General features: G+C 40.1%; 1 protein-coding gene across 2 annotated transcripts in view; it reads right to left on the bottom strand.

Moving 5' to 3' along the window:
- Nucleotides 1–23,536, bottom strand: part of LOC134641743 (cGMP-inhibited 3',5'-cyclic phosphodiesterase 3A-like) — a 60,815-nt gene that overhangs the window by 6,964 nt on the left and 30,315 nt on the right. For both annotated transcript variants that reach the window (XM_063494277.1, XM_063494278.1), the window contains exons 2-14: nucleotides 16,246–16,491; nucleotides 12,481–12,626; nucleotides 12,292–12,407; nucleotides 11,923–12,166; nucleotides 11,609–11,685; nucleotides 10,739–10,935; nucleotides 8,655–8,792; nucleotides 8,295–8,406; nucleotides 7,198–7,305; nucleotides 6,390–6,589; nucleotides 5,206–5,409; nucleotides 4,338–4,499; nucleotides 510–759 (exon numbers count right to left, since the gene is read on the bottom strand). In XM_063494277.1, coding sequence (XP_063350347.1) covers nucleotides 510–759; nucleotides 4,338–4,499; nucleotides 5,206–5,409; nucleotides 6,390–6,589; nucleotides 7,198–7,305; nucleotides 8,295–8,406; nucleotides 8,655–8,792; nucleotides 10,739–10,935; nucleotides 11,609–11,685; nucleotides 11,923–12,166; nucleotides 12,292–12,407; nucleotides 12,481–12,626; nucleotides 16,246–16,491 — 2,200 coding nt within the window. The remainder of the gene's footprint in view (nucleotides 1–509; nucleotides 760–4,337; nucleotides 4,500–5,205; nucleotides 5,410–6,389; nucleotides 6,590–7,197; nucleotides 7,306–8,294; nucleotides 8,407–8,654; nucleotides 8,793–10,738; nucleotides 10,936–11,608; nucleotides 11,686–11,922; nucleotides 12,167–12,291; nucleotides 12,408–12,480; nucleotides 12,627–16,245; nucleotides 16,492–23,536) is intronic.

The following is a 23,536-nucleotide window of genomic DNA, read 5'->3' on the forward strand; positions in this document are numbered from 1 at the left end:
AATCAAAAGAACTGGAATTTCTAATAATAAATTATAGATGCTGATAATCACTGTACATGTGGCAACGTTGGTGCAAAGTTTCATTCAGATTGGCCCAGTCTGTTACAGAGGAGATGGATTCATACAGACACACACGCTACGATCATTAAAGGGTCATTCCACATTATAATTTTACAGTTTGTCTGTTTCATGTGGGTCATATCAGACGTTGTATAAACAACCATTATGGCTACTTGCGCAGCACTTGTTGTTGCAAGAAAGCAAATGATAACTATTTATCCCATTAGGAATATGTGTAGTAATTAATAATGTTCTCAACTGTGTGTCTTTTTTGCATCTATCACAGCAGCAGAAACTAGCTGCATTAAATGCTTATAAATGGAGTCAAAAATAATGATAGAAAGTCTATCCTGGAACATGTCCTGCCATGCAGTGAATACTCACAGGAACGATGCAGTGACATACGTTAGGTATTCCCTACAACATGAATAATCAAGAGACTGACATACGCGAGGTGTCAGAACTTGTTGATGCATCCTCATCTGCCATATCCTCGTCCTCCTCTTCTGTATCTTGTCCTTCTTGGTCTCCCTCAGATTCATCAACCCAGCGTCCCGGCATAAGAGCAGCTGAGTCGTAGGAGGAGCACAGTGGTCCCACTATGTGAGTAATGAATGATTCCTGCAGTTTAGCCAACTGTGGAGCAGACCTGTCCATGAATGGGCTGATGGGAAGGCCCAGGGATGATTCTTCATCGCCCTGGCAGAGTACAAATATGAAAATGTCAGAATAACAGGAATTATTAAATATAAATGATGTGTCTTGCACTCTCTCCTTCAAGAGCTGTACATTTTTAAAGATGGCAGAGAATAAGGGCTTTTACACAGCATAAACTAATTTCTATATTAAAATAAATCAATATACAAATTAAACACGATATCACTCAAAGGTAAATACAGCTATGCATCTAGTCTTCTGTATAACTCAAGTGGCAAGCACAGAAATTTCCAGATATGCTGCCTCTGGGCACAGTCTCTTGAAAGTAGGTCAAGAAGACTACAAATAGAAAAACATCAGTTCAAACTATGGCCGATCTGTATATATCAGTCATCCAAATGAGGCTGTCTGCAGAAATTTTCCAGAGTAATGGTGACTGCGATCTTTATATTTGTAACCACATGGTCACCACCAGTAAATACAGACACAAATCTAATTATCTTTGCTGTGTATGTATAGATTGGGTGCACGACTCCCTACAACGCATCAGATAAACTGTAATTATGTTTGTTTGAGTATTTATCTGTGTAACAGTCGTATACTGTAAATGGAGGCCACATAAAGACAAACCAAAGTGGAGTCATATCTGCCCCTGTTTATCGTGTGGTTTGTGTTGGATTACCCACGACCACACAGCTTGTATTGTATTTTAATACATCGTGACAGTCCTGTACTGTGCTTTTATGTTTGTTATATGATGTTAGGGCTTTCAGAGCTATTCACCGGGAGGACAGAGGGCCAAGAGCTCCAATTGCTATGGCAACCAGAAACCTGGATGGCGTCAGTGCACAGCACTAGTGGTTGTGTGTGAAAAGTGTGTGTGTGTGTGTGTGTATTTATAGACACGGCACAATCAAACAGAGAAACTTTGTTTTAAGTGAGTATTTTTAAAGTGTAGAATATTAAATTGGTGCATTGCAGTGCATGATGAAAATGCGCGCATGTTTGTGTGTGTGTGCGTTTATATCTGTGCTGACTCTGATGTCACAGAGAGCCTTGTTCCACTTGTGATCTTCCTCAGTGCGACTGTGAATGAGTGCTGTCAAAGGATGGCACATTTAGGTCATGCGCCTCTCCTCTATGAAAGCAAAGCACGCGCATACGCTCTGTCTCTCGCCACCCTGTCTCTCACCCCCAACCCCCATCCCCCCGGGATGCTGTCACTCAAAGGACTTACATAATCCATAAAGTTTTTTAAGACAACTGAGCCAAAGCTTCCAGAGGAACACCAGAATGCTAAGCAGCAGACATGAGAGGCATGTCGCTTTCCTCGGGAATCAGCAAAGTTCAGATTAGAGGTTTCTCGCTGCTGAACACTGGTTTGATATCCTTTCTCTGCGTTTTCCCGTCATTAAAAAGGATTAAATAGATAATTCACATTCTGATGCTAAGTTTGGTGGCTGTCAAAGCAACCTTGTGATAACAAGCTTCTGTCCCAGCCTGTATGTCTAACATAAAGACCTGATTTGAGAGGAATTTATATTGTAGGTACCGCTGAGAAAAAAACATAAAGCTTAAGAGTTTTCAAATTAGTGCTATGCTGTCTACAAAATCCTTGCTTGTTATCTTTATGGTCTTGTGAGTTTATAGCAGGATTTGTTGCCAGGCATCCGTCTATAGCGGCTGTAATAAATACATGAGCTAGTAGGTAAGTGTTTTCAATATTCAGTTATTGTCAGAGGGAACATGTGGCTACACATTTATACCTTAGAGAAATGTTCTAGGGGCAAGAAATGAAATGCCTTTCATGCATACTGGAAGTTTTTTAAGATTTTGTTCATTGTTTCCGTTTCTTAGCTTTACTTTCCAATTTCCTGTCACCTCTGTAATGTCACTCTCCCAGTTTCCTTTATTCTCTGCCTCATTGTCTTGCTACTTTGTGTAGTCAAGAGACTTTTCCTCATTTCTCGTCTTTTCTGTCCCCCTGCCTGTGACCTGGACATTAATCTCATTACAAGACTGTCTCAGTTCCTAAAATGCACTTGAAGGACAGAGGATCGAGGAGACAGGAAGCTTGCCAGAGCAGATGTAACAAAGGATCAACAGGTGTATCCTTTGTGTGGAAGTGTTGTTACCTCCGTGCTAAACTGCTGAAATATACAAACCATGTTGGGAAGAGGAATCTACAAATAAGTTATTTTAGGAACTGTTCAGTTCACTACTTGTGTATTTGTTTGATAAAAGAAAAAGGTATGATATCTTGACACACTGTCAATTTATTTGAAAGATGGCCTCAATAATAAAGTTGTGAAGCACACTGTTATGCTTGAATGACATCTGAAATAATGAAACACAGCAGTAGTTGGTCTGTACCAAAACAATTTAGGATGCCGCCATGCCAAACATCATATTTACTTGACATCGTTTTAAAAATCCGACTCCAAAGCCAGGATGTCTCATTTAGTTAAATGCCTGTTTCCTTGACTGCCCGTGTCTCTTACTCGCCTCCTCTACTCACATCTCTGGCAGAAGGGCCTAAGACGTTAAGAGGATTCAAAGAGGATTCAAGGAAAGGAATGAAGAATGTACTTAGAAAGAAATTAGGAATCTGGAAGGTTTCCGGGAATTCTTAGTGTTTGTTGTGTTTTCTGTCTTGCCTTGTTTTCTTCTGTGTGAACTCTGACCTCTGTTTTTAGATTTTTTCTTTTTACTCTTTTTTGCCCACTGGATTTATTTGTCATGTTGACTGAACTTCTGTGAATGTTCTGTGTTTGGATATTCCTTCGCTGAAAATCACATTGTGTTTTTCACTGATAAGGCTGTAGACGAGGCAGCCAATTTAGAACATTTTTGGTTAACTCTCACAAGATATTGGTTTATATTGACAGGAAAACAGTGATATCAAACACAATAATTATTGTTTTTGTACAGAAATTTAGCTTGAATTACAATTAATAACTCCAAAAACCCTGAATGTAAAATAGTTTTAACTTGTCATAGCTTTATAATTTTTCATGTGACTGAAATATTGAAATAATACTGAGATATTTATCATACATAAACGATGTTAGTAATCTATTACAGAAAAATGACCTCATATCTCTCATTAAAGATCTAATAAACGTTCTGCAACAGACACTCCTAACAGGACTTTGGTTTATTTACAAATGATAGCCTGATGACACTGAAAACACTGCTAGAGGCGCTCCTGCGCATCACAGCACTTCCTGTATTTCAAATTTTTTTGTATAACTATTTGGTTTGTGGCATCTGGCAATTGCTTGTACTTTGGCACACAAGTTAGGCTTTAGCAAAATATCCAGTCTGATCACACTGGCTTTTAGGTAGAATTTTATTGTGTTAAACCATTACTGATATATAAGTAATAAATGGTTGATTTTATTAAGTTGTTTTTTTTTTGTTTAAATTTAAAGATTTGGGCAAGTGTAGAGTTAAAAAAAAAGCATATTTTGGTAGAATTCTTTTTGAAATGCTTCTTGTGTTTTTTGTGTTTTGTTAGTTTTATGTGAAATGCTGAACATTTAGAAAGCAGTTATTTTTAAGGGAACACTTAACAAAACTGCGCTCTGAATATATTGGAGACATTTTCATGAACATACTTGTTCATAGAACTCATTGACGATCCCCTCTGTCCATTGTAGGTGCAGCTCCTTACACTTCAGTGGCCCGTTGACATCAGCGAGCTTGATGCACATCTGGCACACTAGCAATCGATCATTCTCATTGGTCCAATCAATACAAGACACTCCTTCATCCCCTACCTAAGGAATTAGAAAGATGTTTTTGTCAAAAACAAAAACAGAGTTTATAGATTAGTTGTAGAAAGGTTTATAGACCTTGCATTTAAGACAATGTGAAAAAAAAGACATTCTCTGTTACTTCAGAAAGAGATCTTTTTCAGAAAAAAAAATGAAAAGAGCCTGTAGTAAATGTTTCTTATCTCTTTTAAGGAGGTTATGATTTTGGTAGCGTTTGCATGTGTGTATCACTCTTTCTGTCCATATACATGATAGCTCAAAATTTTTGAATGATTTCTAATAAAACTTTGTAGGCGTGTAGATTATTGTGATGTTAACAATCCATTAGAATTTGGCTTAGATCCATAAAGGTCTTCAAGGTGAAATTTAATAAGTTGTTGGTAGAAAACTGACAAAAAGTGTATTTTCAATATATAGAAAGTACCATATAAGGATTTACAATGTGTCACGTTTGACCTCTGAGCTCTTCTTCAAGGTCAGATAAGGTCAAAGTTTCACAAAATGTCTCTTCTTGTTAAAACTGTGCTTTAAATTCTGCCGTCTTATTTGTATTGGCAACATTTAGAAAATTGAACTGACAAATGGGGATTCTAAATATCACATCATAGTTTGCATTCAAATATCAAGTCGAGTCACTAACAGTATTGTAATTACAGACGAATGATGGATGGTCACGTTTTATACTGTTTATGTAGCTCATTTGATTTACCTTGGCATTAAACTCTGCGAGGAAGTCAAAGTGCTTTTTGAGGTCAGTGGCCAGGATAGCTTCAATGACTAGGAAGCGGAAGCGCTTGAACTCGACGTGTTCAAGGTTAACCAGGAAGTTATACTCAGATCGAGACATAAAGAGGTTCCAAGCTGCAGCTGCGTGATGGTTTTCCAAGACTGACCTATCGTTGTAAAGAAGAGCCTAAAATGGAGAAGGAGAAACTTAAATTAATATTTCATATCTGTCAATGAATGAATCTTCCCGGTTTAGTAATGAGTCATTTACTAAACCATGTTTAATATTTCATGTTAGTTTTTAAGGTATGATTTGGTACACCAAAGTCTAAAAATAAAAATAACTCATACATGAATCAAAACTTTGACAAGAATCTGTTTTTTTGTTGGTGCTAATTCTGGCTTTCTTTTTTACCACAATGTTGCCTAAAACCTGCAGTATCTGCATTACCTCAGTCTCAACTGTAAACTGCGTAGACTAACTACTTAATCTGCTTTTGGCTGTATGTTGATGTTTGTATTTGGTTCATTTAAAGCTCTTTAACAACGTTACTCATGTCTGAGCATTATGAACATTTATATTCACACCATTTGCGCTCTTGTAACAACATTTGTAACAACATTTAATAACAGGATAAAGCGGCTTCATTCATATTAATTATGAACAAAACAAGTAGATTTTAGCTCAAAGCCCAGTTAACGTGACAGCTTACATTACTCCTTATCTCATCATAATTACATCTGAACTGTTATAAAGGTTTACGCGGCTCATAATAAACAAATACTGGTAATATGCTGCCTGTCATCTCTCTGGAGCATTTCATAAATATAAACTTAATGAAAAGACGTCTTACTGACATTCAGTTTTGTGAGCTTATCTACCTTAAAACATTAATTACTATCACATAACTAATAAATCAGTCAGTTAGTATTCTAAGATCAGTATAGTTGCTGAAGGCACTTGGTTAATGAGTATCCACATAACAACCTGATGTGGACAACGCTCAGGGCGACCTTATTGATGACCTTTCACTACTCCATTCCCAGTTTTAGCTTCCCAGTAAATGAACTTTCCCATCCGTCAGTCTTATCCATCACTATCGAGCCATCACTACGGCTCTTCCCTCAAGCCTTCCAGGTCACAAACATTTTCCTGTATTTATTTACCTGTGGTGCACTGGTAGCTACCAGAAAGGCATTGGTTCTTCCAGGGTGGTCATAGTCATGCATGGCAGCAGCTACATAAAGGGCCATGAGCTCCAGGGCAGGGATAAGACCAGCCAGGCAGCCATAGCCTTCCTGCAGCACAGGGTTCATTTTGGACACCAGGAATCCTGTGGCACCAGGTGTAATGCCGTTCTGTGAGTCTACATCCAAAGAGACAACACAGGCAAACTATCAGTGACTCTGACCTCTGATCGCTCCTCTGAAATGTTGCCTGCTTTATCCATAGGCAACTTACATGCCAGCATTATCACTAACTTTTAGTATCTTGCCATTGACCAAACAGGAGAAAAAAAACTAAAAAAAAAAACTACTTTCAATAAAAATAAATATGGGAATATCTGGGTCATTTTGCTATCACACTGCACTTGTGATGCCCTCAAAAACGTGCAAACAAGCATGAATAAAAATTGAGGACGACATCTAGTTAAGTTGTGAGCATTAGCTCTGGTTCAGGACCCATGAGAACAACTAAATGTATGTCCTTAATATTCAGCTTGGTCCCTCGTGACAGAAGTTATTAATGCATAAATAACAAAATTGTCAGCTTAATTTTCAATCTATGCACTTTGATCCTCTGACTGAATATCTGTCCTGTACAGTCTAGGTACGGTTATGAGTGTCTTAAGCTTTAAGATTTACACCAACGTGGAAACAGGCTTGCTAGAGTCTGTCAGACTGGAATTAAAATTATGAATTTTTTTTGCATGAAATATCAGGAAGATTAATGTATGCGTAGGAGACAGCGCACCAGTGTGTACTCCGTTCTCAGTCAGCAGGGTGGGCAGTCCTGGCACAGGCTGAGTGGTGAGGTACCAGACAGCATGCAGCACGTCTGTGGCATGGATCCGGTTGTGATCTGAGGAGAGTAAAATGAAGTGCTGATTCACAACAGTGTGGGTGGTAAGAGTGTAGTGGAAAAGTCCCAGCTTGACTAGTTTTAAATATTCTCAATCACGGTAGTCACCTCATTGGTCCTCAATGCAAGCAGTGTCCTTTCAAAATATATTGGCGATATAATATGTAAAGTTGGTATACATATAAGTATACTGTATATTATGGATTACTACTGCATCAGTGCATGGCTGATGAAGCGGCTTCTCTCGTTTTTACAGAAAAATAATGTTACACTCCATGGAAGACATGGAGATGTAACATAAAAATCCATATAAAATAAACATTTATTAATTGATTGATTTGATTAATTAAGTTTCACTGGAAGGTCTTTTAATAAGAACACAAAGAACAAACATTTTGGGTCACAGTCTTTCGCATAATGAATGAAGTGCTATGAGTAAATCTGCCAATTCAAACAATGGCTTAAAATCTGGGTCACAAATAGACAACTAAACTGATATAGTTTGATTAATGTCACATATGTATGAGGTGGATATTGATGCCTCTAAGTAGGCTTTATCCATAGTATTCCCAAACATGTAAAAATATTCTCTCTAGATGTACTCTGTGGAGGCTTTGAGAGAAAGGCTAAAATCTATTTGTATTTGATTAGGAGCTATTTTACAATATATTACAATCAGGTGGCTGGAAACTGATCCTCCATTGTGCAACATTTAGTCCAAAAGTACAGAGATCTGCTCAAGATGGACTAAATCATCACTGAAATTTGAAAAGCTGTGGATCCTTCAAATAATCTAATCTGTCACGCTATAAATTCAAGCTCGTGTCATCACATTTTCAGTACATATTTGCACAGTAAACAGAAGGCAGGAAAAATAGACGCGCTATTAAAAGTTTATTTCATGAGCAACACATCCACCTTGTGGCAGCAAAAGGTAATGATGGATCATTTTTTTGTTTTTTTCTTAAATATGTGATCCTTCTACTTACAAGGGATGTCCCTGTATCCATTTTCCAAAGCATGGAAGTAGTTCATGAACTCTCGCACAGGAATCCTGAAGGTCTCAAACAGAGCTGTGTCCTCAAACAGCCTATAAGAAACCTGGGAGATACCACCACGAGGAAAACACACACTACAGTGAATCACCTGGATATCAAATCATGCATATTAGAAATCATTTCATTTTTCCACCACCTGCATTAACAAGCTAACATCTTTATCCAGTTAAGCTGCTAATTACATAACCCTACTGTAAATGTAATCACAACAATATGAGTTCCTGTTTATTGAATTAATGATCATTTGTTTTCATTAAAGTTGCAACATTTCCTCACTAACGAAGTATTTACCTGGCTGAGGATGCAGCCCGTCTTGCCGTGAGTCTTCTCCACAAGACTAAAAATGGGAAAGTTCCAGTTGTTAAGCTGACTCATTAGAGGCTCCAGCCCTGGCATTAACAGAGTCTCTGGGGACAAGTTTGGCTTGTCCTGTCAGGTAAGTGAACAAAGAGAAGTTCAGGGTGGTGCAAAGAAATATTTGGACGTAAGATAAAATAACCTTTAGGACTTTCAGTCATCACAGTGACACAACAGTAGGAACATTTTGGTTTACTTAATGCACTCTGTAGACATACACTAATCAGGCATAACATTATGACCACTGAGAATAACACTGATTATCTCTTCGTCGTGGCACCTCCTAGTTTGTGGGATATATTAGGGGCCAAGTGAGCCTTTTATACTAGAAGCAGGAGAAATGGGAAAGCATAAGGATTAGTGCAAGTTGGACAAAGGCGAACTTGTGTTGGCTACAAGACCGGGTCAGGGCATCTCCAAAACTGCAGCTCTTGATGTCATGATCCTTGGTTTGTTGACCCAGACTTTTGTTTTTTTTTCTCATTGTTTTTCGTTATCTTTGTATTATAGTTCTCACTGATCTATAGGGTCTTTGGTTCGCTCTGGTTAAGATGAGTTTTGGTTTGGAGCTTCATAGTCTTCTATTTATTCATTTTTTCCTAGCGCCTCTGAGTTTCATTATGTCTATTTGTGGTTCATGGTTTCTTGTTTGATTATGTTAGTTTCCCTATGTTTCCAGTCTGTTCCTTATTAGGTAAGGCAATGTTTAGTTATCATGTTTTTTGTTCCCTTTCTTCATCCCCCCAGTCAGTCATGTCTCTGTATGTTTATTCTCCAATCGCTCTGTCAAGCTCACATGTCTTAGTTGTGGTCTCATTGTTTTTATTTCCTCTTTTATTTAGTTCTTTTCAGTCTCGTGTGTAAGATGTTCAGTTTTGCTTCCCCCGTCACATCAGTCAGATAAGTGTGTTTCTTCCTGCTCATGTTTTTCCCAGTTTAGATGGTTTGTTCCTGCCTCATGTTTTGGTTAAGTTTTCGAAGCAATAAACCTGTTTTTGAGTTTTCACGTTGTGCTCTGTGAGGCCCACGTTTGGGTCCTACCTATGACACTTGTGGGATGCTCCCAGTCTGCAGTGGTCAGTATCTATTAAAAGTGATACAAGGAAGGAACAGCTGTCAACAAGCAACAGGGTCGTCGGCGGGCAATGTTCATTGACGCATGTGGGGAGTGAAAGCTGGCCCGTGTGGTCCGATCCAACAGATGAGCTGCTGTAACTCAAAATGCTGATGTTGGTTTCGAAATACACATTTCACTGCAATTTGTTGCGTATGTGCTGCATCGCTGTAGACCAGCCAGAGTGTCCACTGCTGACTTCTGTCCACTGCTGAAAGTTCCAACAAAGGCATGTGAACATCAAAACTGGACCACAGAGCAATGGAAGAAGGTCTGATGAGTCACGTTTTCTTTGTGCATCGATGTCCGGTGCTTACTTTGGAACACCTGGCACCAGGATTCCCTATGGGAGGAAGGCGAGTTTGCCGCAGCAAAGCACTGTTGCAAAGCACTAAGCACTGTTGCAGACCATGTACACCATTTCATGGAAACGGTATTCCCTGATGGTTCATTAATGGTTTGAGGAGCACAACAAGTTTGAAGTGTTGACTTGGCCTCCAAATTCCCCAGATCTCAATCCAGTCGAACATTTGTAGGATGTTGTGAGGCCCCACCTGGCAACTTACAGGACTTAAAGAATCTGTTGCTAACATCTTGTTGTCAGATACCACAGCACACTTTCGATCTGGGCTGTTTTGCTAGCAAAAGGTGGAACAACACAATATTAGGCAGGTGACCGTAATGTTATGCCTCATTGGCGTATATTGTTAAAGCAAAACCAGCTTTTGTAAAGTAACTTTCAAAGATAGTTGCTGCTTAATAGAGGATAGCTAGCTCATGACATCATAAGATGGTTTCACATAATTCGCAAATGATGTAGTGCTGCTCTTATTGTCGATTCAATTATTCCCTCTTAATGAAATTATTATGGGGGAAGGACATTACGTGAGGTCTGATTGTCTACCTCTGAAGAGAGCAGGACAGGGTGAAGAACAATGCCATCATTCGGATACTCCCTGCAACCTTCCCTTGCTTCAGGAGGCTTCTTGCCTCCCTCTGCTTCCTCTTCATTCTGTGCAAAGTCGCTGCTGTCACTGTGGTTGGTCTCATAGGTGCTGTCGTACGTGCTATCATAGTCTGATGATGCTACTGCGCGTTCATCTGGAAATACATGACACGATTTAGAAAGGTAGCTTTAATCACACTAGTACTTATGGCCACATTGGATTTAATACATTAAAAAGGACTAAACACATTAGAAGTGAACACAGACATGTTTCTTCTGTTGAGAATACATTATCACTAAAACACAAAGATGTTTCTGTTTAACTAAAAACTGGAGTTAACGCTATGTTAATCTTAACTATAAGACCTTTTTTATAATGACTCCATGAAAACATAATCAAAATCCAAATCTCCAAAACTTCAGCTGTCCTAGGTAAAGCGCTCTTGATTTAGATCCTGCCTTATATAAGATTATTTTAAGGTCGAGATCTTAAATATGTAAGCTGATATCTTTTTGTTTCAGACACATGAAACATAAACAAATTTATGAGTCCTTACTAAAATTTGTGTCAAAAACAAACCCTTTTATTGCTATAACGAGTGGTGGATTTCTTGTTTACATTCTGCTTGAATGTCGTAAACTATGCAACTGTATATAACTGAAGGGTGTTTCTGTTGTTTCTTCTTTACTTTTCAATTTACATTTATTGGCTGCTATAAATAGCGACACCAATAGATTGACAAACAACTTATATCAGCTGAAATATCAGTTGTGCTCTAATTTGTATCTGGAATAAACAGAAAAATATGCATTTTTTTACTTGATTACCTGGGTGGGGTATTCTGTCTCCTTTGTCTTCAGACTCTACCCCGTTGTTTAGTCGATTGTTGTACGGCCTGCCACAGCTAAAGAGCAGAGGGACACAAGCATTCAGAGTATACACATCGGTCCACCCTAATTGTTCTGTCTCATCTGGTAATTTAGATGTTCTTTTCCTCTCAGAGCAAACTAATGAAGTGACTAATTTCCCCCACTCACACGCAGGTGACGCATAAATTGTACATTCAAATTTTCTGCAGTCAGAATCGCTCTATATATTGTAAGTAAATAATTGATTTAGTATGTGATAGCGTGTAAATTACCTGCCGCAGAGTGATGGAGGCCGCCAGTGAGTGGTGGTGGAGCTCGGAGCGCTCTGGCTGTGAGTTAAGGTTCTGTGGTGGCTTTTGGGGGCCACAGAGCCAGGTACTCGCTCTGTTAGAGGCCCAGCCGGCTCAGGAAGCTGCACTGAACATATTTTTATCGTAGGGCTGGAGGCAGGAGTGCCCTGGACGGGAGGAGATGAGCAAGGAGAGCCCAGAGGTGATATGTTGGAGGGAGGGAAACCTGAAAAAGATTGCATTGTAAATCAATACTTGTTTTGTTTTTTTTTTGGTTTGTTTGTTTTGTTTTTACCCAAAATAACTGAAATGTTCTACACTCTACAGTAAAATAGATTCACAGACACACACCTGGTCTTCCCAGTGGTTTGCTGTACAGGTGGTTGGATGTGACAGAGGCAGCACAGGAGGCAGACATGGAGCGACTCTTTGAGATGGTCATCATCACTGAGTTGCTCCAAAAATCACTGGTTTATTGGAGGAGAAAAGTCAGATAAAGAAATTACAGTAATGTTAAACCTTGTGAGTAAGACGCGTTACCTTTCTGTAGTGTGTTTGTTGCTGGCTGAGCGGTCTCTGCGTACAGGGCCTGGCTCGATGGTAGGCAGCCCTGTAGCTGACGTGGTTGTGGTCCAAGTTGATGAAATTCTCCTAAGCAATCCTGGGGGAAGACTCCGCCTGAGACGCTGAAATACAGATGAACATGTAGATGTTACCTAATGGTAAGTAGCAAAGGCATCATTATGAAATTCTAAAAAGTAAAGGGATTTTTTAATAAAACGCAGCTTAAAAATGATGAAGAGAATGCTTCTTCGTCACAGTGGTCAAAATCAGTCAAACTTCAGAGATGTCACTGCGTTCAGTTAGGAAGCATAAACCACTGTGAATCAATTTCACCCACTTTGGTGCAAATGAAAGTGACAACGGTGCACCGGAGAGGCAACCCCAAAAAAGGGAACGGCTTTGTAGGTGGAGGCCACAGATACAGATGAAAGCAGGGTCACACTGAGCACACTTGACAGTTGTGACAGAGAGTAGAAGGGAGACATGCACCACGTCCCCATGGTGTTAATCAACCCAGTGTTAGACATTTCTCTGTAAATCCATGAGCTGAACTCAGTTAATGAGCTCATATTTTTCTGAAGGGAGCACACAAACACATTTACAGCAGAATATAGAGGGCAGCAGAGGATCACATTTGATGTTCTTCTAAAATAAACTTGCATCCACTCAAGCAGATAACCTCACATACACACATGCTCACTCTGCTCTGTGGCACTTAATCTATTCAAAGATCTCAAGCAGAGTGTGAACGAATGACTGAGGAGGCGAGTAAAAGAGAAAAGGGTGGGTTGAGAGAGAATGGCTGTTGGTGCTTTTTCTATTGTAAATTTTATTATTATTATGGGGTATTCCACTTTAAAGGGCATATCTGAAACATCTTCATGCAACAATAATGTAGCTTGAAAAAGTGACAAAAAAAACTTGAAACTTGGTTTCACTGCATAAAAAATAAGTTATGAGCCAATCTTATAAAATCATAGCAGGAGTGCTAGGAGTAATATAAAGAGAAAATCTGTTTAACACAAGCTAGTTCAGAAGCTGGAAGTTGCTAAATATTAGAAAAATATCCTGAACAGCAGCAGCTTGATAACATAAACAGCCAAATGATACACTTTCAATAGGAACTACAAGCAAAACCTACAAATTGTACCCATACTTTTAAGAAAAAAACAGGGTTTTGCTGTCTCGTTGAGCAAGGTCAAAGCTTAGTTGTAGCTCAGTCACCAATAGTACTGATTACCTTTATGTAACTGCTATTTCTGTCCTTAGTTCAGAGCCATACAACAGGCCAGTGCAAGTGAGTTGAATCACCTACATTACCCACTGCCACATGCAGTCTCACAAATCCCCAGTGAGCCAAAATGAGGCAGCATCTCATTGAGTTCCACTACATGGCTCAGGCATTTGAGTGCACTCAGGCATTGTTAAAGCTGCTAGTCACTTTCCTGGTAGGCTGTCCTGCATTGCATCACACACTTTATTTAGTTTCCTTGCTCACGTTAAGTGCCTTCATACATTTTGAAGCACTGGCCTTGTAAAACATTAAAAAGCCCCCTGGAAGAATTTGCGTCATTGTTAGCTATCTTAGAGGCCCCCACCAGGCTAGCAGTGAGGGAGGAAATGGAAAAGATCACTGATATATGCCAAAAGAGACATACCTGGTAAATACCTGTATGTGTGTTTGTGTGTGTGTGTGTGTGTGTGTACAACAATACAACTAAAAAACATAACTTAAATATAATTAAATATTTTTGTGTTTTTATGAGCACATTATTAATACTTTTTACTTTACTCACTCAATAGAATAGAGGGAAGTATAATAAGTATGGCATAATTATAGTAATGCCAGTTTCCATTTTTTTGTATGTCCCTCTATTCATTGGTTCTTCATGGGCAATCATGAACCTTTAAGGTTAGGGTGATCTGCTGATCATCACTGCTTAGGTATAATCAATAGCATCATTAGTACATAGCAATGAAAACCTTTTACTTCTTCATCTTTCTGCATAAACTTTGAGTGGGGTTCTTAACCCTGAAATTAAAACAAACAAAGAATACATAAAGGATGAATCTGTCTATGAATCTGAACAGTAAAGCCAATGCAAAGTGCCTTGAACCTACATTATTTCTAACAGACAGCAGATGAGTCCTCTTGTTGTAAAAAGATTTATATGAAAAAAATACTCTCTTTCTAACTTGAGCTATTCCTTATGCCCTTACTACTCATTTTCTGGATAAGTTTATGATATCAGTCACATGTTTCAGTGTTAGTTTTGTGAATTATATTCACAATATAGATAATAAAGACATGGATCCTATTTTTAGATGGGGGGGGGGCTGTCTTGTGATTGATATAATGCTGGGCATGTATCTTTCCTTGTTAGATCCTCCTTTACTTGTTTAGCATTTGGTTGTACTAAAACACACACCCTAAGCTGGAGGTTGTTAATTTTTTCTGTCATTATTTTTGTTTTAGTCCTGTTCTAGCCAAAACTATGATGACAACAAAGATAAGAAGGAAAAAAAAGAAAGAAAACCCCACACTTTTTCCTATGCACGCTACTTAGCTAGCATTAGCTAACTGAGGTTTCTCGTGTGAGATTATTCACACATTGAGCTGACTACTGGTTCAGCACTGGTTCCTAGGGAAAAATGTGTGTTTCCCAAAGTTTTCTGGCTGTTGCTTGGTAAAACTGGTTGCAATAAGGTGCTGCACCACAAACTGCTCCCTGATCGGTTTTGTTGCTAGCAGGTTGCCATGGTTGCCTGTCATTATTCATGTTTGTCTACAAAAACCTGCAAATTGCTAACCAAGTGGTATGCAAAACTTGAAAATATGTGACGCAAATTAGAAATGAAGAAGCTTTGCCTTCAAAGTAAACAGTTATAGCTCAGCTCTGCAGCCTGTTTCAAAAACATGTCTCAAAAAGCACAGCTTTTACTTTGAAGATCAACCTTCTAGCTTGCACTGCACGTTTCACAGCTTGGAGAGCAGTGTTTGTAGACAAATCTGTAAAAAATATAAATATGCCACTAAGGTAAAACAAGGAAGTTTTTACCAACCTTTGGGGAATACATGTTTTTACCTCTCAAAAGATAGTTGCCAGGGGGTCACTGACCTGTGTTTTGGGTTTAAGCAATCATTTCCCTTGACTACCATTAACTTCCAGCAACTGCCTGTTGGAAAATACCAACTTTTTCCTCACAAATGTTGCTTGCATGATGGTTGTGGGCCACTCTCCAGGCTGTGTGGCTTAGGAATTTTTTAACTTGATCCTAGATTGTCACCATTATTGTCGCATGACCAAGATAGCAGACAAGTTAAATGGAAAACCTCAATAAGCTCCACCCTTTTATCCAAGCATGGTCACAACCAGTTAAAATAAAAAGCAGAAAAACAAGACGGCAACAGGACAAACACAAGTCTTCAAAACAGTAGCCTAAAAACTACTGGGTGAGCTACTATTGAGCTACTATTAACATTTGGTTAACAATGGTTTAGAACTGCGTCTACAATTTGCACTGACACTGATTTTTCTATTCACGTTTATCTGCTTTGCCTAGCACACTAAACAGTTAAACACCTGTATCTACAATAACTGTAAATCTTACACTGAATATTAGTGATTCTTCTTCTCCTTTTGGAAGACCAGACAAAACTTTGTTTTTCGCTGTAAGTAAACTTCCACAAAACAACCAAAACTGAACAAACTCAACTTTTCTAGAAAGACAAACAATAACCTTTGGAATAGCGAGTCTCTCTGTTTTTTCAGGCCCATCTTCAGAGTCAGAACAGGTGTGGGTGTCTGCAGGGATGCGAGGTCGGTGGAGTGGCTGGAGGTTGATCTGGGTGCTGAGGAGATTGCTGACAGCCTTCAGAGAGCTGCAGGTGTTAGGGGGCAACGATGGGTCTGCCAGCAGGTCTGAGATCAAACCATGAGCCTCACCCATCACTGCGATGTCCACCACCACACTGGTGCCCGACGACTAGAAGACAAAATGAGAGAAAAGGTGAATAATTAATAATCCATTGTTCATTTTTTCTTGTGTAATACAGTGATGTTGTGGATTTAAAAAGTCTTTACACACTGATGCATACAAAAGTTTTTTATCTAAAAGAGAATGGAAAAATGTTTGTCTGTATACTGTGGTTGCACAGCAGCGCAACCACTGTCTGTGTGTATATGTGTGTGTGTTTTGAGCATAAAGCATAAATAAAATAAAGCAAATAAATAAGATGAAACAATTGCCTTTAGCCTACGATTGTACTATATGGTTACAGCAGGTTAATAATAAGCAATGAGAGTGGTCAAAATCCTGAAAACTGACTAACAAGCCCCACTCCTCCTACCCCTCCACCTTTTGTTCTATAATTAGCTATTATTGATTCAATATACTGATTGATAAACCCCAAAGGCTCATCTGTGTCAGAGGTAGGCCACGTGTTGTTTCAGTCATGGATTCCACCATTAATGTCAACATCGGTTAATCAGCTTCTCTTTAGTTTATACCAGTTTCATCACACAACCAAACATGTTACCCCCACCCCCCCCACCCCCCCACACACACACACACGCACACACAAGGCAGTTTCGAACATGTACATATTCTCTGCATGCAAAATGCAGTGTCTGCAATAAAGTGAGCCTTGAGAAAGATAAAGACAGTCTGTGCCTGAGAAAAAAAGAACTGACATTTGAGAGAATTCACCAATCTTGCTGTGCTTAATTAAGTGAAAAGTTAAAATAAATAGCTTTTTTGATTAATGCCATAATTAAACGATGCAAGGCAACAATTAAAAATCAAAAGATTAAGAAGACTAGTTCCCAAAGAAGATGCTTATTTTTTGTCAGTGAATGGCTTAAGGAAATAGACTGTACAGTGTAAAAGATGTAGAAGTGATTGAGTATTGTGTCTCTTCACTGAACCTTACATGATCTGTGCCATAAAATAATGTTTTCAAACCTGTGAAGGATCAGTACCTTTTCTGTTTAGCTACTGGTCTTTTTTTTTTTTTTGACATGTCTCCTTTCAATAAAAAAGCAAAAGATAAAAATCTTAAAGACAATAATTGGGCTGAAAAGTAAAACTTTGATGCTTGCAGGGATCAGTTCCCCAAACTAAGATTTAATATTAAATATGATTATTTAATGTAACTGGCCTCTGTCTAAATAAAATGCTATTGTATTGTGATTTCAAAAAGATCACTTCAATTCAGTTTTATTTATATAGTGCCAGAAATCAGACAGAAACTTAAAGTAAGAGCTAAGTGGATCACAGTTAACAAATTAAACTTTTTTGCCATTTTCTTTTCTTTTTTCTTTTTTTTTTTCCACCTGTCCCATTTGGTTCTTTTGCCATCGGAATTATTGTCTAAAGGCAAAGAAAGATGCCCAACGGATTTACTTTACCAAATGGACCATCCCGGCCTTGCTGTATTGGTCTATTTGATTGACCTTTGTTTTTATTGTTTATTTTATTTTCACTTGCTACACACGGGACAGACATGACTGGGGGAAAGAAAAGGGAGAAAGAAAGAGAGGTAGGGAAAGAAAAACAGCGGGGAAGAGGAACGGTGATAAAAGGCAAGAAACAAAAACCAACAAAACAAACAGACAAAAAATACATATATCAATCACCTGGATCACCTGTTGAGAAAGAAAAAAGAGAAAACAAGCAACAACAAAAAAAGAGAGCAATATAATAAACAACATCATCGCGATGATCTATGTGAATATAACAGTAAATACTAAATATTGAATATTATTGTGCAGCACGTAGGATCGACAGCGCACAGTGTGCTTTGAGGTAGGAGCCAAAAAGGGTGTAGTTTGTTTGTGTGAGCACCCATGTGTACACCTGTGAGCGTGAGCGCACTTGTATTTAAAAGGTTCCTTCATGTAATGATCTGCTAGAGGGTGTGGGGGGCCATAGCCCCGTCCTCCAGGGCATGAAGCAGGAATGGAGGAGATCCAGGCTCCAGACATCCAGAGACCCTCAGAGCACAAGAGACCAAGGAAGACCAACGGAGGGGCAACCGCACCACTCTCCTGGAAAGAGCTGAGGAGAGCCTCAGACTGAGGGGTCACTCAGCAGCCGCGGAGCAGAAGCCAGTGGGGGTTGCAGTGACGTGCCCGTGAGCTCCGCCGGCAGCCAGCTGTGCCAGAGTGACCGAGCCCCAGGCCGAGAGGCCGAGGGCACCCCACCCCCCGAAGGGGCCAAAGCGAGCCCCAGGCTCCAGGCCCCAACAAGCAGCCACCAGGAGTGAGCCGGCGGGTACCTGAACGCCCATCCCCGGACACCAAAAACCACCAATGCACCGATGTCTGAGGGCGTCTGCCACTGGCAGGGGGAGTAGTGGGGGGGGGATAGGCCTCCATACCTTGGAGGGCCTGAGATGTCCCTAGAGAGGTGGCGTCTGATACCCGACCTGACATATGGACACAAACAAACAGGCACACACAGATACAAATATCCATTCCCACCCTCATGCTCTCATATGCAATTACTCAGCACTCACCCAACGTGGTGACAGACATAAATATACACTGTACACACAGTCACACTCCCCAAGCGTACTATATACCCCAGGTCTAGGTACCCTTGCCCCTAGAGGGGGAAACTGCACCCAGACCCAGGTGGTGTTACCCTTTTCCCTGGGGTGGAGAGAAGCAGACTGCCCCGACTCTGCAGCAGCAGGGAGGCCCCACATTCCAGACCCCGATCGGACGGCCAACTCCTCCTCCCAGCCCCCCCGCCCCAACAGGCAACAGAGAACAGGGGTGTGTGAAGACTCCAAACCTCCCTCCGCCCGCTCATATGTAGTGTTGATGCATATGTGTTCTAAGGTACATTTAAAACCCAGGAGGGCATGGAGCTACCTGCCAGAGAGCAGCAGGTAAGCGCATAGCCCCTCCTGATAGCCCTCAATGTCTACGTGTATTTAAAATTGAGAGGTGGGCAACGGCGCCAGAGGTGAGGTTGTACACCCTGACGGTCTTTTGGATTCCGTGTAGTGTGCCCACCCCCAAGGTCATGTATGTGTTATGAGACTGTGAGTAATGTGAATGTCTAAGTTGTGGGATAAAATTGAGGCACAGGCAGCCAGAAGGGGACAGAGGGGGGGGGGGGATGCCTCCCCTGCACCCTGGTGACACACCTTCACCCCAAGGCCTTGCATGTGTGGGTGATTGTGGTGGAGCGGGAAGAGGGAGGCAGCTGGAGATGGGGAGGGAAGGAAGGGAGGGGCAAATGGCCAGCTCCCCTGCTGACCCCAGTAGGCACCCCCATACTCTGGAACCCACCAGGGCAAGGGTGCTCAGGCCCATCCGGACCGGGGCCCAGGTCAGCAGCGCCGCCTGGTCCCACAGAGCCCGGGGCAGCCCATCCGACCCCACCACAGAGAAAACTGCATCCACCCCATCATCCACTCATCTCCCAGTCTACACAAGACAATAGACACCCAGGCTGAGTTCTTCCTCCACCTCTCCTATATCTCTCCCCCACCTGCAGAGTGAGTTCCTGGAGAGAGGAGACCTCCTGCAAAGATGTAACAGCCTCCCCCACCAGTTGAAGAGCCTCTCAGGTAGCTTGATGCACCGGTGGCACCCCGCGCCAGGGATGAGCCCCCATATGCCCACCCGTCCACAACCCCGGCGACACACCAACCAGGACCCAAGCCCCCAAGGCCCAGCCAGGGCCCCAGCCCGGAGACGGAGCACCCCCAGATCAATTATTAAATCATTTACTAAAAGGCAATTAGAACAGAGAGACATAGACCTAGTAGTGTTTCATAATTCACAAATAACTGTTTTATATTTTGGTCCAGTTGAGGATGTATATTGCTCTTTCTTTGTCATTTTTTTAATACTTAAGTTATTTTTGCAGATTTTTGGTTTGGTTTTTGGTGATATGGGAACAGAGGATCTCTATGTAGGATTTAAAACAGAACTTTCGAGCTTTTAATACTTGAAATTGTCAAATACTAATATGTCACAAAGTGTTGCATATGTTTTACTTTTGATTCAAAGCACTCTCTCATATTTTGTCCCTAAACCACCAGCCTGTGTGTTATAGTAGTGCGTTTTGATATCCAGAGCACTTTTAGAAATCGATCTAAGACCTGAAAGTTCAGGTCAAGTATGGAAGACTACCTTTTCTTTTCTTTTATTTCTTACACTTATGCTATATTTTAATATCAAGGACCCAATTTTTGTTGTTGATTAAATTACATGAGTAGGATAATGTTACAGTTATAGAACAAGATCTGTTGCTATTCATTTCAGTCCTGGTAGTTTTTGTATTATATATAAAACAAATAATAATAATGACCTACCATCATACTGTCATGTGTGGATGTCTGTAGATGTTAGCCAGTTAAACCTCTACAAGCTTTTATCAGAATTCATTCCAAACTTTTTAAGCTGTTGTGTTAGCCACAAGTGTATAAAATAGAACCTGGTCATGCAGTCTGGGAATGGGCTATTTCAAAAAACTCACTGAATTTAACTGTGGTCCTTAATAGGATGCCAGTGCTATTTGTTAAGTTTCATGCCTCCTAGCTGACAACTGTAAGTGGTGTTATTGCAAGAGTTTGAAAACCACAGCAATTTAAAAGTAGCAGACCACACAAAGTAACAGAGCAGGGTTAGCAAGTCCTGAGACTCAGAGAGAGTAAAAGTCACTAGTGCTTTGCTAACTCAGTAATAGAGTAGCAGAGTAGTATTAATAGAGTTCCAAACTTTATCTGACATTAACATCAGCACAAAAAGTGTGTGCCAGGAGCCTGGCACAGGTTTCCATGACCAATAATGTCTGCAGGTGCAATAAATATACAGTACTGTGCAAAAGTTTTAGGCAGGTGAGGAAATGCTGTAAACAAAGAATGCATAAAAAATGGAAGTGTTAATCAAGTCAATCAACAAAATGCAGTGAATGAACAAAAGTGAAATCTAAATCAAATCAATATTTGGTGTGACCACCCTTTGACTTCAAAACAGCATCCATTCTTCCAGGGACACTTGCACACAGTTTTTGAAGGAACTCGAGTGGTAGGTTGTTCCAAACATCTTGGAGAACTAACCACAGATCTTCTGTGGATGTAGGCTTCCTCATATCCTTCTGTCTCTTCATGTAATCCCAGACACACTCGATGATGTTGAGATCAGGGCTCTGTGGGGGCCATACCATCACTTCCAGTACTTCTTGTTCTTCTTTATGCTGAAGATAGTTCTTAATGACTTTGGCTTTATGTTTGGGGTGGTTGTCCTGCTGCAGAATACATTTGGGGCCAGTAAACAATCATTTATATTTCTGTAAGCATTCTTTGTTTACAGAATTTTTCCCACAGCTGCCTAAAACCTTTGCACAGTATAATAATAATAATAATAATAATAATAATAATAATAATATAGTGTATTTACTAGAATTAGGAGAATACTGAAAATAAAACAATAACTCATGGTTATTAAAAACTAGATCATTACTAATGTAGACAAATCAAAGCACAATATTTTCCACTATACCCCACCCCCTCTCCTTCTGTATCTTTCTTTCCTTACTGTGGCAGCACATGAAGCTAATTTAGCTCACATGATCACTCCATCCATAAGCCTTTCCATCTGCCTGCCCCCTGAGGCTGCTAGGCTTGACAACTGGCAGCAACCTCTGCTTTTGCCACTTTGCTTGTATCCCTGCCAAACTTTTTCACTTTGGTCGGACTTTAAAGTGTTATTTTTATATCTCAGGCTCGTGAGTGACCCGCTTGTGGATTTTTATTAATTCAATTCTTTTTTGGTCCAGAGGAAAAAAAGATCAAGATGAGACAGCAACAGGAGAGGCACCCCTCCATATTCCAACTAAGTGACAGCTGATTCTCAAAATTTGCTTCTTTAAACAAAATCTATCAGCTCTTCAAACACATCAGGACTCAGAGTTGTGATGAGTAAATGCAACAAGGACATAGGTGATAGTTTACTGGAAGAACATGTGTCTGTACATGCGTGTGCGCGGTAGTGTGCATGTGTTACCTCAACCTGAACAAAACCCATTAGACCACTCCAGAGCTTTATGACATCCTGCTATTGTGACATTCACCTATTACCTGGCAGTAATGGAGTTGTTGAGCTAATGTCACAGAGGGAGTGACATAGTAGAACCAGCAATTTGTGTGCACCTGTAGACACCCACCCAGACACGGAGACATGATGTGGCTGTTTTATGGCAATGTTATTCTCTGATATTTAACTTCCTAGATTAATATATTTTCTTGCAATGATTTTAGATTAGAAAATCTAATTTTATGTCTGTGCATTTGCTAGTACATTCAGTTCATCATGCAAAAGAATTTGAGCTGATGGATGGTACAGAGATCTGTTTTGAAACATGTTGGTGTAAAGGTGAGGAAGGAGTTTATGGATTTCTCCCAGTATGAAGGGCCACAGGCTACAACTGGGGGAGCAATGGTCAATGAGTAAATCAACAGTGGACACATGAAGATGTGCATAAAGACACACACACAAACACAGAGGTATGCATGTACGAGAACCTGCCTTGGGATCAGACTGAGACAGCATGTAGTGCACATGGAAACATGGGTCATAAAACCTTCTCAAACTGAGTTCACTGTAACAGAATACAAATCGACTGGACTCTGGTGATGTACTCAGAGAAATAAAAAGAGATCTGTGTATACCAGGCTCCTATGAAACCACAGAGATCCTCATTTGGTTTACTTGTCAAACTGCATCATCAGTGTTTAAAGGTTAAACCACTCTCCATTGCATTTGAACTGACACACATAGAATGTGGTCAAAAAGGAAAAACACCACAGTGCTCAAAAAATTCCAAAGAAAACATTTTTACCTTTTATTTTGGTGTGATTTTAAGTCCTGACCTCAAAGGGTTCATAGTTTATGTATATACTGTAAATATACACTCAGGGACCACTTTATGACACTGTTCAACTGCTGGTTCATGCAAATATCTGAGCAGCCAATCACATGGCAGCAATTAAAACTAAAGACCAATTAAG

This window comes from Pelmatolapia mariae, linkage group LG14, assembly GCF_036321145.2.
Source record: "Pelmatolapia mariae isolate MD_Pm_ZW linkage group LG14, Pm_UMD_F_2, whole genome shotgun sequence".
Classification (NCBI taxonomy): domain Eukaryota; kingdom Metazoa; phylum Chordata; class Actinopteri; order Cichliformes; family Cichlidae; genus Pelmatolapia; species Pelmatolapia mariae.